Source organism: Asterias rubens, chromosome 2 (assembly GCF_902459465.1).
Source record: "Asterias rubens chromosome 2, eAstRub1.3, whole genome shotgun sequence".
Lineage (NCBI taxonomy): Eukaryota > Metazoa > Echinodermata > Asteroidea > Forcipulatida > Asteriidae > Asterias > Asterias rubens.
In genome coordinates this window covers 25,404,640-25,425,042 of record NC_047063.1, presented here as the reverse complement: position 1 = coordinate 25,425,042, position 20,403 = coordinate 25,404,640, and the positions used below count along the sequence as shown (strand labels likewise).

General features: G+C 35.8%; 1 protein-coding gene across 2 annotated transcripts in view; it reads left to right on the top strand.

Annotated features, from left to right (window-relative positions):
- LOC117306271 (cadherin-like and PC-esterase domain-containing protein 1) overlaps positions 1–20,353 on the top strand; it is a 38,768-nt gene extending 18,415 nt beyond the window's left edge. The window contains exons 6-21 of one of the 2 annotated variants that reach the window (XM_033790895.1): positions 754–838; positions 2,869–3,049; positions 4,417–4,594; positions 5,090–5,277; positions 5,852–5,924; positions 7,864–8,034; positions 8,750–8,854; positions 9,282–9,642; positions 9,810–9,999; positions 10,666–10,846; positions 11,434–11,557; positions 12,860–12,996; positions 13,171–13,493; positions 15,919–16,006; positions 16,275–16,421; positions 18,135–20,353. In XM_033790895.1, coding sequence (XP_033646786.1) covers positions 754–838; positions 2,869–3,049; positions 4,417–4,594; positions 5,090–5,277; positions 5,852–5,924; positions 7,864–8,034; positions 8,750–8,854; positions 9,282–9,642; positions 9,810–9,999; positions 10,666–10,846; positions 11,434–11,557; positions 12,860–12,996; positions 13,171–13,493; positions 15,919–16,006; positions 16,275–16,421; positions 18,135–18,332 — 2,730 coding nt within the window. In that variant the 3' untranslated portion in view covers positions 18,333–20,353. Of the gene's footprint in view, positions 1–753; positions 839–2,868; positions 3,050–4,416; positions 4,595–5,089; positions 5,278–5,851; positions 5,925–7,863; positions 8,035–8,749; positions 8,855–9,281; positions 9,643–9,809; positions 10,000–10,665; positions 10,847–11,433; positions 11,558–12,859; positions 12,997–13,170; positions 13,832–15,918; positions 16,007–16,274; positions 16,422–18,134 lie in introns of those variants that run through there. The other variant, XM_033790896.1, reaches the window with a different exon arrangement.
- The last annotated feature ends 50 nt before the right edge of the window (positions 20,354–20,403 follow it).

The following is a 20,403-nucleotide window of genomic DNA, read 5'->3' as shown; positions in this document are numbered from 1 at the left end:
AATGTTGTAATACTTCATGCAATGTTTTTTTCAGGTATTTATTTGTTTGGTGCTTTCTTATAGAAAGAAATTTAATTATTTTAAACAAAACTACACAGTACCATATATATTATTGAGGACTCCCTACATGAACAAAAGTATGTTATCACAATACTACAAGTTTGATTCTGGCCTGATTGCCTTAATTTAATTGCTTTGTTGCAAATATTGTTACACTTCATGCCATTTAAAAAACAAATTATTTATTAGTTTGGTGCCTTTTCATAGGAATAAATGTGAGTTAAAATTTGTCAAAAAAAACTTAACAGTACCAGCTTTGTTTTTTTGTAGATGACAATTGTGAGGGTTACTTTGAGACAACTACATTGTACTATAGGCTTGTATCATACACACATCTTAAAGCATAGTTTTGGTTCCCAGCAGTAACAAATATAAAATAACATAAAATGAATAGAATTGTCTAGTTACACTACTGGAACCTTAATTTTCAAATCAAACAGAATCCTTTTACTTTCTGATTATCAAGAAAGCAACATAACAAACAATGAAGTTTTATAGTGATATGCTTATCCTCATACCAAGCTTTGCTGACTTGATTAGCAAGAACTAAATTGGACTAAACTTAGGATAAGGTTTTGTAGCGTTTTGTTAGGAGTTACAGATATGACAGACATATAGATATAATACTTGTACAATTTATCCTTGAGTTTTTGCTTGGATTCTCAAGCTGTTTCTTATTTTGCGTCTCAACAGATCAATAGAATACCAGGACTTCGAAACGTTTTATGGAAAAAGGATGGCTTCTGCTACACAATGAACCATGCAAGAAAAATACCTAGTAAGTAACTCACCTCCAACTACCTTTCCAACAACTTCACTTTTGTATTGTTCTAAAGTTAATTTAGATAGAGCCTATAGACTACCTGTGAGTGGTAATGCACTCCACTCCAAACCATTGATGATATCAAACTGAACAACAATGGGGGTAAAATGGCAGGCCTGATACTTCACGGAGGCAATGGAGGCGATTGCCTCCGTTGCCCCTTGCCATTGCCTTGGTGCCCTTGAAATGCTCCAGTAGAGCCTATAGACTACCTGTGAGTGGTAATGCACTCCACTCCAAACCAATGATGATATCAAACTGAACAACAATGGGGGTAAAATGGTATCTCTCACAAGAACACTGTTTTTATACCCAATACTCTCTTACTTTATTACAAATAAGGGAATAAAAGGGTAGCAACGAGTTCTTAAATGGCCGTTTAAAACTGCAGCTCAGGCCTTTATCGCACGGCAACGACCCTGCAAGGTTTTAAACGGATGTTTAAGAACGAGTCACTACTCTTTTACTCCCATTCATAAATGCCCTTTTGTTAACAAACTTTTTAAAATACAATTATAGACACTTTGACATTTGACAATTCAAGGTTTGAAATATTTTTTTCAAAAACTTTGTGAAGAATCTGTTTGATGCGCGTGGGTTGTGTGTAAGCAAGCGCTTAGAAATAGATTACGGGCTGTTATTAATAGCTATGAATTGCGTTCCGCGTAATAATCTTGCGCGCGCCCGACACGCGGAAGCCAGTCGGTTATAAACAGCTCCAGCTGGTCATTATCAACCGTTTAAACACCCCACGTGACGCGCTCTCCACCAATAGGAGTAGAGAAACTGTCTGGGGTTTATCTGACGTCCCGATTTCACAGGGAACCCGTCTAACACAATTCATTGAACAACAGAGGGCGCTGTTGTCAAATGCCCTTATATGGTATCGGTCGTTTTGTGAACGGACGAATCGAGTTTGCAAAAGATTTTTTTGCCAAAATAAAGACACAAAAGATATAGAGCGCCTGAAGCGAGATTTTTATAAGATAAATTTAAGAACTATGCCCCCAAATACAACAAACGAAACTTTTTGGGATGATTTGTTTTTTGTTGTCTTCTTCATTTAAATTAAATTGGTTTTGTTTTGTACTTGTCTTCTTTTGACAAATAAAATGATATTTAATTAATTGACAAGGGTTTCTATATGAAATAGGATATGATTAATCAATGTCTTTAAGATATGATTTATCAATATCATTTATCAATATCTTTTTTTCATTCAAAACCTGTTCCATTGGGTTAACCACCCGTAGGGAAACCTCTGCCCAATTTTTTAATTTTTTTTTATATAAAATATAATTTTTTAATTTTTTTATTTATTATTTTTTTTTTTTTTTTTATTGTTTAGTTTTAATTAACTGGTTTAATTAGGCTGTTTGATAACTTAATGGCCTTCACACCTTCTCTATTTTGACTCCTCGGGGCTTAAAACTTAATGGCCTTCACACCTTCTCTATTTTGCCTGTCTCTGGGCTTAAAACTACGTTTACGCGTGTTTAAAAAAAAATACAGGTTTTTGATGCAAAATACAGGTTTTGGGGTTTCAGAATACAGTTTTGTGATCCCAGAGGTTGGCATGTCTGGTACTGTGTTTACCTCTGTTGGAGCCAGTTCCCATTGAGAAATGATTGTTACTTGACAAACAGTATTGTAGTATATAAAGAGCAGGCAATTCACTCGGTGGGATTCGAACCTTTGACCTTTACTTGCTAGCGCAGATAGCTTACCACTAGACCACTGAGCTAGCTTGTGATGTCTAGAGGCAGTTTGAATCCTTAGTATAAATGAATAGGGCCTAGATGTCATCTTTGAAAGGTGGGGTCGAATCGCTCTGGAGTTATTTGCCTGTGCATTTTTTTTACAAATCTTGGGAAAGTACTGAGTATACAGTGCTCAATACTGATCAGTGTAAGGGAAAAAACACTATATATTCTTTATCTCAAATGCAAAACTGAACATCTTTTATATGTTGTTTTTGTTTACAGTGATGAAGCAGAGTCACATTACTCCAGCGTGTTGGGTGATGCCAAGTCAGTATGATCAGTTCTTAGGAGTAGCTGATGCATTAGGTGATGAGGTTCAATGGGTCTTTAAATCTACTAGTCCTGGAGGGAACATACAGGTCCTACAACCTTCCAAAGATAGAGATTATTCCAAAATTAGAGAGTAAGTTAGGAACTATTATACTCAATTGTTGATAACAAACAATACATAAAAGCTTTGGGTATTGATAGTATACACATAATGAATGTTTATGAGTGCAATGGTGCGAATATGTTCATGAGTTGAAAGATGGAATGTTCTATTCAACGAGGCGGAGCCGAGTTGAATGGAACATTCCAGCTTTCAACGAATGAACATATTCGCACCATTGCACGAATGAAAAACATTCATTATTTGTTTTATATAACATCCAAGTAGAACTGTGTCATTTTGATTGAAAGAAACAACTTTCAAAACAAACAATTTCAACTGTAGAAGCCGAATGCTAGTAATTTTACTATGCCTTCTTGCAGTAACACCTGCTGCGTTACCAAAGACACGCGCACGCAGTGATGTTTTTACTCAGCTTTTTCGTTCCATCCGAAAAGTACCATTGCACGCTGGCAGCGTGCCAGCGTGCAATGGTACTTTTCGGATGGAACGAAAAAGCACGGCAAGTGACTCAGCGTGCAATGGTACTTTTATTTGCTATCACGTGACGGACAATCCTCCAATCAAATGGCAAGGATCTGCTTGGGTGTTATATAATATGAGATATTGACTGAATTCAGGACATTCAGCAGGGTAGAATTCTGGGGCGGATTGCACCAAGCGGTCTTAAACCAGTCTATGCGCTATAGCCGGCTAACTTGAGTGGCGCTCAGACAGTCTACAATTATAGACCGATTGCAATAGCGCGGTCTATAACTATAGCCAGTCTTAAATCTTAAGTCTGCTATGAGCTGGCTGTTATCGGTCTTTTTTTTTTCTTTTCTAACTTGAGTGGCGCTCAGACAGTCTCATCCAGACAGTCTATAATTATAGACCGATTGCAATAGCGCATTCTATAACTTTAGCCAGTCTTAAATCTTGAGTCTGCTATGAGCTGGCTGTTATCGGTCTTTTTTTTTTCTTTTCTTTTTTTAACATGGCGTTGCATTTGTTAGTTGTAGATGATTTGATGCAAATGAGCTCGTATTGCATTACTTTTCGCCGACTTATCTAAGACCGGCTTATTGCAACAGGCTTAATGACTGACTAAGCTAAGACCGTCTCTGGCAGATAGCTGGCTATAACTGACTGGTCTTAGACTGCTGACTAAGACCGTTTTATTGCAATCCGCCCCAGATTATACAAATCTGCAGTAGTCAAAGAAGAATTCAACAAGAATTGAGGTGGGGGATATCTCAATCAGATGAAAGTTAAACATGTCAGGCAAATCATTTGAACATATTAATTTTTTATTTCACTGCATTGTCAATAAACCTAGACCTAAATAATGATGTATTTCATTAACAACATTTTGATATGCTCATATTTTTTATTTCTAGATTTCGTTATAAGAAGGCTGTTGTTCAGCAGTATTTCCCCAACCCTCTACTGGTCTTTGGCATGCCAATCAACATCAGAGCTTACGTCTTAGTTACATCAATTAATCCACTCAGGGCTTATATACACTCTGAAGGATTGGTTCACTTTAGGCATGACTACCAGCGAGGTTTCAAGAAGGTAAACTCAACTGCAGTATACAAGCTCTGTTCACAACACGACATAGACTTGCCAAAGTTATCCATGCTCAACTTTTGTGAGTGTTTTGCAGTAACTAGTTGTTTTGAAATGTTTTTAATTGCCTAGGTGCTCTTTCAATAACAGTTTACATTTCCACATAGAGGTGCTATGTATTATGGTAAAACAACCTTGCCATTAAAACAATGAAATATCAGGCATACAATCCTAACACCCTTGCTGATATTGATGAAACTCTTCATAAATTATCTCAAGCATTATCTCAAGGTTATAACTTTGTGTTATAGAGTGAGTCTTTTTGCACCATTTCCTCATTAGATGGAGTTGTTCTGAAAGAATCCTTCATAGATTTCTAAAAGACTTGTTGTCAAGCATTTTCCAAAGGTTATAACTTTTTTTCATAGACTGACAGTCTCTTGCAGCATTTCTTCATTAATTACAGTCATATGAATAGAGCCCTTTGTATATTTGTTATAGATTCCCAACAGAACGTGGTATCTTGCACAGTTCAAGCATTACCTCAAGTATAACTTTGGTTATGATGCAGCTGAGATAGCTTTCCAGAATCTAGCTACAGTTATTGTTGAGACTTTACTAGTTGCAGAATCTTCTCTGGTATCCCACTTTGGCCGCTTTGCTAAACAGCCTTGGGATGAGCACTATAGGTAAGCTACTCTGCTCAACAGAAAAGAAAAAAGAAGTTTTTTTAATGTTTAAATCTTAGCATGGGCCTACTAAATCCAAAACATGAATTTATCATTGCTGGTACAAACATCATGTAAAGCCAAACAAAAAGGCACATCATTGATGTCAAAATAGTTATGCTAACTCAATAAGTTGCACAGATTTTAATTTTACTGTGGCAAGGAAGTATTATATCATATTGTGATCTTCTTTATATATTATCTTTGCTGTTTTTCCATTGTTCTTTCTTCAATTAAATGTTACTTGCAATTACCTTTTCTTCGCGCCTTCAATTCGCTCTTGCCACCTGTCTGCTTTTGGTACACTCTTTTAAGTGTTTGTGTTTGTTGTGTTTTCCTTTACCCTCTGCTAGGGTTGAAACATCAGACCAATAAATAGTTTTTCATTTATCTATAGGTCATTTTGGTTGATAGTGAGGTTTCTTTCAGCTAGTGTTTTTGTGAAGTATGTTGCTGGTTTTACACTTCTTTCCTGTTACTTTTATCTTAGATGACTGTTATTGGCTCTCATTACAATTTGTTTTTTATTTTGTAGATGCAAGAATTGTTTTCAGCTTCTTGGGTTTGACATCATCTTTAACTCTACTCTACATCCCATGGTTGTTGAGGTAATCAATCTTAGCCTTGCTCGTAGTGTAACTTGAACCTACAATTTCCTGCAACTTTATCCCTGAAACCAGTTCAACTTTTGAGTATGCAGCAGATGCTGAGCTGCATTGCAGCTTAGCATCCAGTGTGTGTGTGTGGAGATCCTGAATTCATTACTATTCATCTCATCCACTGTGGGGCTGTGATATATATATATTGGGTGTAATAGAGCATAATGGTTGAGCAGTCTATCGTGTGATTTATTCAAGTTGTATCCTTACACAATGCAGGGAATCCCAATATGTCCTGGCACCTTGTGTCCTTGAGCATGACACATCTCAATAATTGCTTCATCGGACATAGTGTTAAACCATGGGTTCATGTTCCAGCGTTGAAGAAGAGTAATGGTTTAGTGGATATGTTTCTGGTTCATATAGCAAGTACTCGAGATTTCTTTATAGGGCTCTGTTGCTAAAGTGATTTTCTTCAGGGTCTAAATTAGTGTTATATTATTAAACATTATGACAAAAAGGTCGCAATAGGACAACATTTTTCTGAACAAGTAATGGAAGATATCCAATTAAATTGAGACGATATGATAACAGTTTGTTTATAGGGGAATCTTCTCTTGGGCTACTTTGAAGTGTTCCCTAACAAACCTTGATGAAACATTTAAAACTAAACAAAGGAGTTGATTGATTTAAAAACCTATCAATCGATTGCCATGACTTAAAGACACTGGACACTTTTGGTAATTGTTAAAGACTAGCCTTCACCGTTGGTGTATCTCAGCATATGCTTAAAATAACAAACCTTTGAAAATTTGAACTCAATCGGTCAATGAAGTAGCGAGATAATAATAATGAAAGAAAAAAACACCCTTGTCACATGAAGTTGTGTGCTTTCACATGCATGATTTCGAGACTTCAAGTTCTAAATCGGAGGTCTCGAAATCAAATTCGTGGAAAATTACTTATTTCTCGAAAACTACGTCACTTCAGAGGGAGCCGTTTCTCACAATGTTTTATAATATCAACCTTTCCCCATTACTCGTTACCAAGTAAGGTTTTATGCTAATAATTATTTTGAGTAATTACCAATAGTGTCCACTTCCTTTAATACATGCAAACTGTTCTAGTCTAAGCATCCAAGTAAGTAAAGAACAAAGACAAGAATTCATAGAGCAGGATTTGAAGCAACAACCTTTGGATTAATGTGTCAATGCTCTACCAACTGATGAGGTATCTAGCCCTATCTGGTGGTCTCATAGTTGTTTGATTGGACAGAATGAGCTACCATCACACCCAAATGGGTGTTTGAATAAGGGAATCAATATTAAACACTCTGTTTAATACTGGTTGCAGTTTGGATGCAATAGGCGAGGGTCAGTATCCAGACTGCAACCGGTTTTAAACAAAATGTTTAATACCGGCCAAGCACATTTTTATTCCCATTCATATAAACTTGTTCGCTAAAAAAAACATCAAAAAGTTTTGGTCCAAAAGTAAAAAAAAGTGATTTTAAAAAAATTGTTAAATGATTTCTTGAAAAAAAAACACCCCTCCAGCTATGAAATTGTATGGCCCTCTGGTTAAACTGCTCATAAGGAGATTGTCGTTTATCGCGTGATGTGGCACAGGTGTTCCAGCTGTTGCTCTTGACCAATAGGAATGAATAAACTGTCTTTGAGCACTAGTGCGTCACGCCCATGTTTAAACACTTTTTACTGGTGTTATATCATCCGTTTAAACACCCCCACGTGATGCCCTCTCGACAAAACAGAATGGATAAACCGCTTTGGTATTTATGAATGCAGAGTCAAACATTAGTTAACTATGATTATAATGACAGTCTGAATTGTGCAACCAGTAATAAGAAATATATCAAGATTATACAACTGATCGTAACCATCTTCATATTGTAGTTTTTGTTTTGAAACTCAACTTGCTCTTTCTCCAGGTGAATGGTCAGCCCCATCTACACACAAATCAAGATACCAATGGCTGGGCTAGTACAACTATTAAGCAGAATGCTGTAGATGATGCCGTTTCAATTCTTCTTTCCCAAACATTAGTAGCTAAAGATGTAGCCCATGCATTGGAGCATTTACACCTCAACGTTGGAATATTAGTAAGTTCAATCAGTGTGTGTTCAATTTACAAACACTTCTCTTATTTTTGTGCCCATTTTTGTCTTAAAGGCAAAACTCATGAATGGATTTTGTATAAAAAAAAAGAAATAAATTTCAGTGTGAAAGCTATACAGGTCATACAAGTACCAATTAGGGAACTATTGTAAAGTTTGGATCTGGATCAGACTTTACAAATTGCTTGTTTTGATTGCCACAATCAATTAAAATAAACCTGTTACTTTTATTGCTATAGACTCTTCAATGGATTCACAGAGACAACACTAGAAATGTTGGCTACTGTAGAATGAATAGCAGTATAATTAATAAAACTTAATGATTTTTCCAAATATTATAGCTGTAAGGTGTTCTTATTAGAGGATGGGAGTGAAATCTCATTTGCCCCCAAACCACTGATTTACCTTTGGTTCGTGTTCTAGATACTAGTTACATTTCAATCCACATATTATGCCCTATGTTGTGATGTTCACCAAATTGGATGTGCTTGATAAAACAACTTTTGTTCCACCATTGCAAAATAATTATTCACAGTAGATAAGTGTTTTTTCCAATGTTTTATTTAGCATGGCAAAAATAATTTCTTCTTCTGATTAAAATGTGACACTGATAAAATAATGATATATTAAAAACTCAAATTATTTGATGCTCTCCATTTCTCTTCTTCTTTTGTTTGTTGTTGTTTGTTTTGTTGTATAGGGTGTAAACTGCCATGCCAATAACCAGATGTGCCTGACTAGAGAAGATTTAGAATATTTACTAGCAACAAGGAGAGAGACTCTGAATAAAGGCAGCTACCAACAGGTACATAGACAGACTGACAAACAAACAGACTAACAAACATAATAGTGTCTTTGGTTGAAAGTCACCGTTCTATTAAAGTATGTTTACACTGATGTTTATTATCTTGTTTGTAACCTCATAAGCTCAGCACATTGGATCATATGCAAATTATGAGGTGTCAGCACTACTGTAACTTAACCATCAAGCTTAATGACTACTATTCTTTTTCCCCCAAAAAATGCTCTGTCATTTTCATTGTACACCACGTCTTACTTTTTTTTGAATGACTATAAAGATTTACAAGTGCAATTCCAGTGTTACACTTCACATTAAAAACACTTATGTATGAACAAATCTACCTCTAAATGTATAACTGAGTATGTTGAAACTTCTTTGGGTCTGCTAAGGAATAAATATTGATTGAGTGAACTAATCTTGTATCTTACAGCTTTACCCATCTTACTCGAGCCTGAAATACAACAGCCTCTTACGAGATGTTCAACGTTACCTCTCATCACGGTTACAGCTTGATGACATACCCCTCTACAACCACCAGGGGGCGCTATTTACATCACCTACTAGCAGACACAGCACAGCTGAACTTCAGAATGTTGTTGCAAACCTAGAGCAGCATTATTGGGGCAGGGATAGACAGAGCTTGGCTGAGGATGATATACAAAACAACTTTGGCAATGGAACTGGGCAGCAACGTCTGATGGCAAGATCTAATGAAGTTTTGATTAGCAATGTGTTTGAGATTGATCCAATGCATAAAGATCCAAGATACCATAGACCAAGATGTAGTGATGGTGAGTAGAGTCACAAACTATTGTCCACTCTCAGGCATTTAATTAAATCTCTGGCTGACATGAAGCTTCTAGTTCAGACAGCATGCTCTGTTATTTGGCGATTCTGAATTGAAAATGTTTCGCATCTAGTTAAAAAAAATATGAAGAGGTTTAAAATTTCATTTCAGATCCTACAACTTTGTCTGAACTTCTAGACTTTCGTACTGATCCAACTATAATTCTGAGCCCGACCTTTGACCCCAAGGTGACCGAGTACAAGGCAATGGTTCCACATGACGTCACATTAATCAAGGTTTGGGGCTTTGCAAGAAGCTGTGACAGTGAGGCGAGGGTGGAAGATCGCTATGGAATATCAAGGTATAGTTTAGTCTGATTGGGATGCATAGGAGTGCTAATAAATGTTGTTGTTCTGCCGATTATTATTGATTCATTGTGCACCAAATATATTTATTGTCTCATGCTACTGTGTTACTTGGGTAATTTCAACTTTATGTGCTTTTTGTAATGATATACAGCATTGAAATAAATGTTCCTGAATTGAAATTGAATTGAAATTGCTTATAGTCCCAACATATAACCATAAGTTGAAGTCTAAAATTATAATAATAATAAGAATAAAGAATATTTATAGGGCGCCAAAATCCACCAAAATGAGGTGCTCAAGGTGCTAAAATAGCCCATGACACTAATATACAAGTTCAAGATAACTAATTCTTCAAATGCCCAAGTTAAAAACCTACTAAACAACAGTTCACAAGGCTTCAGTGAAAATATGAGTTTGTAAGTTTTTCTTTAAATTGCAAACAAATAGGTAATGGCTTGTCATTTCAACCCTAGCAGAGTCTTTCTTGAGGGTCAAATGTGTTGTCGTTTGTCTTTGAGAAAGACTCTGCAAGGGTCAAAAGGTCAGGCCACTAACTATTAATGTTGAAGGCCAAAGTGTATGATTTTTCATCTTCACCGAAAATAGATTGTAAATAATTTCTGAATGATAATAATTTTCTTTATCTCTCTTCTTTGTAGGCCAACTAATTACACCCTTGGTATTGGTGAGAATCGAATCAACATGTTAGTAGTTGACATAACTCATTCTGAACCATGGGTCATGAATACATACACAGTTACTGTATATCGTAAAAGCATCATGGAGGATGAACTTGCTTTTGTTGGCAACAAGAATCATCAAGTTTGTAGCTTAGTACAGGTATGTTAAGCTCCAAAATAGTAAATTATAACCATTTATCCTTTTTCATGGAAATTACAGCAGTGCCTAAATAATGACTCTTGAATGTGAAATGAATAAATACAATTTAGTCACAGCTGAACTCGTGTGATAGTCACGATCCATTTATAAATATTTTACCTCTGTGTTTTTGTTCCTTTTTAGGAGTGTAATTTGCAGTTTATATCTGGCTCATCCTGTGATAATCATTATTTAGTCTATTTATAATTAATTTGATTATGTCTGTGTTTTTTGTTGCTGTTTAGGAGTATAATTTGCAGTTTATATCTGGCTCATCCTGTGATAATCATTATCTAGTCTATTTATAATTAATTTGATTATGTCTGTGTTTTTTGTTCCTTTTTAGGAGTGTAATTTGCAGTTCATACCTGGCTCATCCTGTGATAATCATTATCTAGTCTATTTATAATTAATTTGATTATGTATGTGTTTTTTGTTGCTGTTTAGGAGTATAATTTGCAGTTCATACCTGGCTCATCCTGTGATAATAATTATCTAGTCTATTTATAATTAATTTGATTATGTCTGTGTTTTTTGTTGCTGTTTAGGAATGTAATTTGCAGTTCATACCTGGCTCATCCTGTGGTCTGAATCTAGTCCCATCATTGAGCTGGGAGGACTATGTCAAGTCTTACAAAAACCTCCCTCAGTGTAAAAGTGGTGACATTCAAGGTGTGTATTAGTAGAGAGCCTTTATACAATTCAGCCCCGCCCCTTTCCCATCAGCCCCGCCCCATTCCATCAGCCCCACCCCATTCCATCAGCCTCGCCCCTTTCCATCAGCCCCGCCCTATTCCATCAGCCCCGCCCATTCCATCAGCCCCGCCCCATTCCATCAGCCCCACCCCATTCCATCAGCCTCGCCCCTTTCCATCAGCCCCGCCCCATTCCATCAGCCCCACCCCATTCCATCAGCCTCGCCCCTTTCCATCAGCCCCGCCCTATTCCATCAGCCCCGCCCCATTCCATCAGCCCTAGTATCCTCTCCTGACTGCTTTCCCACCTTTCTTAAATTTACTTATCCCCTTTCTCTTTTTCCTTAACTCCACCCATCTTTGTGTTGGATGTATGTTTTATTTACTTTTTAAAAACATTTGTCCAATGGTTTTCTTCCTTTGGTTTTCTTCCTTTGTATTTACAATTTACATGTATTGTACTTAACTTTGTATATTTTGAATGGTTTCATTCTTTTATTATGTATATAATAATATATCTGTTTATCTCATAACTGTCTATTTATCTATATCAATCTATTTATTTGGCTATCTGTACTTGCATATGGCATTTGTCATTCCAATTTGTGTTTATGTTTTACTATTTTATTTGATACAATTTATTTTGTTTAGAACAATCATTAGAGCATCTTACATAAAGTTGGATTAAAGTTAGATTGTTGTTGATATAGGTTAATAAACAATACATTTACTCTGTTCTATTGTATGGTAACTTATATCATTTCTCAGATTTGAGTTGAGATCATTTTAAAGAGAGGGTCTACTTTTAGTAACAAACCAAAAGAATAATGACCATAAAAACTTGCTTGAACAAAAAAAAACACTGGAGAGCTGTTAATACTTTAAGCATTGGAAATTACACCGTTTGAAGGAATGTAGTTAAAGAGAAGTGGTAGTTTTTCAACAACAAAAATTGAATCTTTGAAAGGCTTCATCAGGAGCCTTCCTCATGCATCTGAAAGCACACAATTCTAGGCATACATTTTTCTTTATTTTGTCTCTTGCAATTTTGATAACCAATTCAGCCCAACATGTTTGCTTTTAAATGAGTATGTTGGGATACAGCAAGTGAGGATACTGGTCTTTGACAATGACAAACAATAATACCATGTCTTTAAGAGAATTTTCTGAAGTTGATTGTTTCTTGTAGCATTGAATTACTTGTTTAGTGCAACAGCACCAGTCTTATGAAGTTTTACTAATTTGTATTTGTTGATCTCTACATCCCTTTGATTCTTAGGGAAATGGTTAGTACCTTGCCACCGCTGTATTGATAGAACAAGTTGTTATTGGAAGGAGGCCAAGTGGCAGCCTCAAGGATGCCGGCACCAGACTATTAAACCACTGGACTTACAGCAGTGTCTCGCAGGCAAAAAGGTTGGCAGAGAAACAAGCAAATTTTCAAATTTAGTTGGTTTATTTATTGCTTGTTTTTTTTTATATTAAATGATCCAATGACATAAATTTTTCTTAATAAATTTTGTGTATTGAGTGTCAGATGCTGCGTTTTAAACTATTGTAATTTTACTATCTTGAATATTTTCTTCTCAGATTCTGTTTATTGGTGATTCAACTAATCGTGGTATCATGTACTACTTAATGGAGAAACTCAATGGCACTCTAACAGAATGGGATAAAACTCATGACATTAAAGTCTACAAGAACCTCAACAATAATCAAACTACAGTCAGTTTTGCCTACTACCCACAGTTCTGGTTAACGGCTAGTGATAGACCAGTGTTTGATAAAGCATTATATCAACTCATACGACAATCTGTGCCGTTAGAGAATAATGAGAATACAGTGTTGGTTGTTGGAGGAGTACATTGGTTAGCCACTCATCATATGAAGGTTCTCCAACAGTCGTTAGTAAGGTGGGTTAATGATTAGAGCTTTTAGTTTCATTCTTCTAAACATAACATTTATACTTTGTTGTTGGAGGAGTACATTGGTTAGCCACTCATCATATGAAGGTTCTCCAACAGTCGTTAGCGAGGTGGGTTAATGATTAGAGCTTTGAGTTTCATTCTTCTAAACATAACATTTAAACTTTGTTGTTGGAGGAGTACATTGGTTAGCCACTCATCATATGAAGGTTCTCCAACAGTCGTTAGCGAGGTGGGTTAATGATTAGAGCTTTGAGTTTCATTCTTCTAAACATAACATTTAAACTTTGTTGTTGGAGGAGTACATTGGTTAGCCACTCATCATATGAAGGTTCTCCAACAGTTGTTAGCGAGGTGGGTTAATGATTAGAGCTTTGAGTTTCATTCTTCTAAACATAACATTTAAACTTTGTTGTTGGAGGAGTACATTGGTTAGCCACTCATCATATGAAGGTTCTCCAACAGTCGTTAGCGAGGTGGGTTAATGATTAGAGCTTTGAGTTTCATTCTTCTAAACATAACATTTAAACTTTGTTGTTGGAGGAGTACATTGGTTAGCCACTCATCATATGAAGGGTCTCCAACAGTCGTTAGTAAGGTGGGTTAATGATTAGAGCTTTTAGTTTCATTCTTCTAAACATAACATTTAAACTTTGTTGTTGGAGGAGTACATTGGTTAGCCACTCATCATATGAAGATTCTCCAACAGTCGTTAGCGAGGTGGGTTAATTATTAGAGCTTTGAGTTTCATTCTTCTAAACATAACATTTAAACTTTGTTGTTGGAGGAGTACATTGGTTAGCCACTCATCATATGAAGGTTCTCCAACAGTCGTTAGTAAGGTGGGTTAATTATTAGAGCTTTGAGTTTCATTCTTCTAAACATAACATTTAAACTTTGTTGTTGGAGGAGTACATTGGTTAGCCACTCATTATATGAAGGTTCTCCAACAGTCGTTAGCGAGGTGGGTTAATTATTAGAGCTTTTAGTTTCATTCTTCTAAACATAACATTTAAACTTTGTTGTTGGAGGAGTACATTGGTTAGCCACTCATCATATGAAGGTTCTCCAACAGTCGTTAGTAAGGTGGGTTAATGATTAGAGCTTTGAGTTTCATTCTTCTAAACATAACATTTAAACTTTGTTGTTGGAGGAGTACATTGGTTAGCCACTCATCATATGAAGGTTCTCCAACAGTCGTTAGCGAGGTGGGTTAATGATTAGAGCTTTGAGTTTCATTCTTCTAAACATAACATTTAAACTTTGTTGTTGGAGGAGTACATTGGTTAGCCACTCATCATATGAAGGTTCTCCAACAGTCGTTAGTAAGGTGGGTTAATTATTAGAGCTTTGAGTTTCATTCTTCTAAACATAACATTTAAACTTTGTTGTTGGAGGAGTACATTGGTTAGCCACTCATCATATGAAGGTTCTCCAACAGTCGTTAGCGAGGTGGGTTAATGATTAGAGCTTTTAGTTTCATTCTTCTAAACATAACATTTAAATGTTGTTGTTGGAGGAGTACATTGGTTAGCCACTCATCATATGAAGGTTCTCCAACAGTCGTTAGCGAGGTGGGTTAATTATTAGAGCTTTTAGTTTCATTCTTCTAAACCCACTACAACTTTGTAATTGTTTGTTTTCCCCTTTTGTTGTTTGAGCAGTAGCAGTTCTGACATTGATTTTACCATTTGCAATATCCAGTTTCAAATAAATTTATCCTGGTATTGCTTTCAGTCTAAACATTTGTATACTTTTTGTTATCCTTGGGCCAAACTCTGAATATTTTGTGTATAGGAGTGTACTCATGTCAATCAGATGTTCTTAGTTGTGGTTAATACTTGACATGATGTAAAGATGGATAAGATGTTCAGAAACACCTTAGAAACATCATTGCCATTCTTTTCAATTTCTGTTTATTAAACATGTAGATTGATAACTTTAAAACAACTTATTTTTTTCTAAAGAGCTATTCTTTTCTGCATTGAATTGTGTGACCTTATTTTGTATGTTCTGCCTAAAGAATTCACTGTTCTGTTTTAACATTATATTGATATGACTTTTGAATTTCATTGTTACTCCATTGTTTTAAATATTGTTGAAGGGTCTCAAAGATGTTTGATAAAGGAGGAAAGTCTAGGCTTGGTTTATTATAAAGTTCATTCCATTCCGATACCAGTCAACTGAGACATATGTAGTTGAACAATGGCATTGAAAGACCCCATGTATCACCACTGCTTTTATTGATTGCACCAATTGAAAGAGGCACCCTATTCATTGTTGTAAAAACGGTTTTTAATTTAATCAAACAATGTAATCACTTCAACTGTAATTGTTTCACCAGTTTCTTGAATGGTGTTTTGAATGAAAACCATATAACATGAATTTATTGAGTCTATTGTTTGTATTGCAGAGAGGGCTTGAGTGATATCAGGCGTGTAATGAAGAGTCTTGGTGCTGGTTTTCATCAACCAGTAGATGGAATACACTGCCTCTCACTGGTAAGCACATACAATAACAATCTCTCAAAGTTTACCATTCAGATAAAAAGTGTTTTATCTTAAAGAAAGTTGAGATTCAAAGTAAGCACCTCTTCTGTAGCAAATTGTTGCCTATTATCAAGAATTGTTAGTGGGCCATAAGGCTTCTATGAACTGCAATGTAGATTACAATTTTATTTAAAAAAAAGCTCTTGACTATTTAATTTAGCGTTCTAGGATTTCTCATAGTGCATATATTTGACATTTACACCCTTGTCTTTCCTTACAGCAAGAACAGCGTAAAGTCTTCCACCACAATCAGGGAATCTTAAACTATGCAAAAGGTGTTGGTTTTGATGTTGTGGATACATTCAACATAACCATGGCAAGGTATAGGGAGTTCCTACAGGGCAAATGTGCTTGCCACTTTCACAGGGTAAGTGAGTACGGTTTACGGGTATGTCAATGGTATATGGGGGTTCCTACAGGGCAAATGTGCTTGCCACTTTCACAGGGTAAGTGAGTACGGTTTACGGGTGTGTCAATGGTGTAAGGGGGTTCCTACAGGGCAAATGTGCTTGCCACTTTCACAGGGTAAGTGAGTCGGTTTACGGGTATGTCAATGGTATATGGGGGTTCCTAAAGGGCAAATGTGCTTGCCACTTTCACAGGGTAAGTGAGTACAGTTTATGGGTGTGTCAATGGTGTAAGGGGGTTCCTACAGGGCAAATGTGCTTGCCACTTTCACAGGGTAAGTGAGTATGGTTTACGGGTGTGTCAATGGTATATGGGGGTTCCTACAGGGCAAATGTGCTTGCCACTTTCACAGGGTAAGTGAGTACGGTTTACGGGTGTGTCAATGGTGTAAGGGGGTTCCTACAGGGCAAATGTGCTTGCCACTTTCACAGGGTAAGTGAGTCGGTTTACGGGTGTGTCAATGGTATATGGGGGTTCCTACAGGGCAAATGTGCTTGCCACTTTCATAGGGTAAGTGAGTACGGTTTATGGGTGTGTCAATGGTGTAAGGGGGTTCCTACAGGGCAAATGTGCTTGCCACTTTCACAGGGTAAGTGAGTACGGTTTACGGGTGTGTCAATGGTATATGGGGGTTCCTACAGGGCAAATGTGCTTGCCACTTTCACAGGGTAAGTGAGTACGGTTTACGGGTGTGTCAATGGTGTATTGGGGTTCCTTACTGGACGTGACAATGATGATTTCAACAAAAGGCCTGTCAAGGGTGCTTAGTTTGATATTGTGAACAAACTCACTGATGACGATCCATTTACTCCGTGGTCGCCTGACGCATATTATTTTGTATTTTATTTTGTGTAATATGATTGTTTGTATTGCAATGTTTTTACTAATTTCTTGCTACTTTTTTAACTGTTGTGTATTTTTAAAAAACCATATTGCTATTTTTCTCATGTTTTTAATCCTGCATTTTAATGTTTTTCTTAACTGTACAGCGCTTTGAAACAGTGTTAAAGACAGTGGACACTATTGGTAGATGTCAAAGACCAGTCTTTTCACTTGGTGTATCTCAACAAATTCATATAATAACAAACCTGTGAAAATTTGAGCTCAATCGGTCATAGAAGTTGCGAGATAATAATGAAAGAAAAAAACACCCTTGTCACACGAAGTTGTGTGCTTTCTGATGCTTGATTTCGAGACCTCAAGCTCTAAACTTGAGGTCTCAAAATCAAATTCAGAGAAAATTACTTCTCTCTCGAAAACTACGTCACTTCAGAGGGAGCTGTTTCTCACAATGTTTTATACTATCAACCTCTCCCCATTACTCGTAACCAAAAAAGGTTTTATGATGATAATTATTTTGAGTAATTACCAATAGTGTCCACTGCCTTTAAAAGCGCTTTATAAATGCCTTTAAGTTAAGTTAAGTTAAGTTAAGTTAAGTTAAAATAACGTCCAAACAATTAGAGAAAGGTCCTTGAATTGAACTACTGTGATATACTCAGACTGTTTGTATTTATTGTTCACTACTTTCAACCAAATCCTTGATTCTTAACAAATGTGTGCTATATAAAAACCTATTGCGCTGCCCTTATATAATATATTTAAAAATTAGCACAATTCAATGATAATGTAGATTAATTAACTTTCTATTTTGTATTAATTTGCCTTGCAGGTTACTGAAGTCATTCCAAAAGTCAACACAACTTCCAGCAGTAACACATTAGAGGCTTTGTGGCAGTATCTTCACCCATCACCCCAAGGTGCAATAAATAAGACACTAGATCAACAACAGAGGGCTCACTTTCATGTGACTGGGGAAATTAATGCAATATATTCTGAAATTTTGATAAGTAGGATATGTGGTGTCTAATTCAGGCCTGGAATTTCATCTTTAAGAGGACAAGGCCATTTGCATTTTGCCAAATCTGAAAATCTGGGAGTGTTGTAAGCTTTTGAAGGGTCTTCAAGGCCCAGACCATGTCATTCCTAGCCTGCTCATTTCAAATGAGTTCAAGACAAGGACCAACATAATTAAATACCTATGTTCAATATTGGTAAGCTGTTACACCAGTTGACCATTTGGACAAAATGGTATCAACTTAATTTATTGTAACCCTATGCTATACTTTGACAAATTATTCAAAGATCTTGGATACTTGAAAGAAAAACCTATCTTAAAAGAGATATGCTCCTAGACTATAAATGAACATTGTCTTTGGTGGGGTCAGAAGAGCATAAAACTTCTTCATGTTTGTACTGGAGGTTTGTGGTTAATATCATTTATAAATTATAAAAGGAACATCAAGGACCAATTGCACAGAATGCACTGATGTGTAAATGGACCACTAAAAACTGTTTTCTGGCTACCAAAGAAATGTTTTATACCAGGTGTTTGATATGCATAGATGTTCAGACTTTTATAATCATTATTTAGTGTTGAAGAAACACAGCGACATCTAAGCAACATGTAAAGCAACAATCGTGTGCCCCTGTTTGCTCTGTTTTATCCATACATTATGTCAATTCATAGTGACTATATCAAGGCCATCATGATGCAAGCTAAATGATTTAAAACTGGTACATTATATATGCAGTTTACCTAAAATGGATTAGTCAATATAATAGCTTTGTTGGGTGGATGAACACATTTTTTTAAATAAAAAGTTTATTTTGTAAAGTGGTACAATCAAAGACACAGAAATGTTATTCAAATGTTTTAAGTGACTCGAGTAATCAATGAAATCGTTTCGACAGAATTCATCTGATTGTATTCAACATTGACTTCTTTATGGGTTAAATCTTCACTTTCTAGAAGGTATTTTAATAACCAAATAATATATTTTTCATGAACTCTTTTAATATTGTAACATCAGTGAAGGTGTTGATGAGCAAGTCATTTTAAATGTCCAGTTTTATCTTATAAACTTGCTCATTGCAGTGTGTGAAAGTTTTGGGGAAATGTTGAGAATTTGTAATAAATAAACTTGACCCCCATTGGAAAAAACAACATATTTTGCCAAATTATAATCCATAGCTGTTAATTAACAACTCAAAACTGTATTGTGTAAATAAGATTTATATATTTATAAAGATCTTTTTATGACCATTTATGCACATTATCATGTTTACAATAAATAAATTAAACTAAAAGACCCCAGTAAATTATAAGCACTTGCCAAAGTGAGTATTCACCAGATTCAAACCAAGACGGTGGTTTGGAGGAATCAAGTCGCTCTGTTTTGTCAATTTTCATATTGCTGATTCAGTGAGTACAGTAGGTAGACTCACAACAATTAACACTAAATAGACAGAGGTCTGCCAGCTAAACCACCATGTATTGTACTTTCATTTTGTTGGTTGATTTTATATATCAGAACCCTGACTATTCAGTGTGCACTAGAGATGTTTGCAATTTTTCTTAAAGATTGAGTTTGTCCTTAAAATATAAACATGTGTAAATTGTACAGTATTTTAAATAACAATATAAATCCAAAGGAATTTATTAAAACTGCTGAATGAAAACTTGGAAGTTTCATATCATTCTGTCTTAAACCCATAATAAATGTAATAAAACCTCACGATTCCAATGTCTAGTTTGTGATTGAAGGCATTGGACGAAAATAACAAGAAAATGTTCTTGCGCTTTTTTTTATTGTTGGTTAATTAATGAACCCACACATATTAAGGGGTTAATTTGGGCTAACTGATTCAGTTTAACTGTTATTTTATTAGCGTCTATTGTGAATAATCTTTTAATATGAGTGGGTGTAGGGTTTTGAGTTGCAGCGCTTACATTGCACTTTAATATTGCAGCAGGCATATATAGTATGATCAATAATGGATCATGCCAACCCGTAAAGGATTTATATATATTTTTTTTCATTTGAGAACAACCTGGCAAATAGCACTTCAGACCGAAATGTGTCCTGGGTGATTTAGCC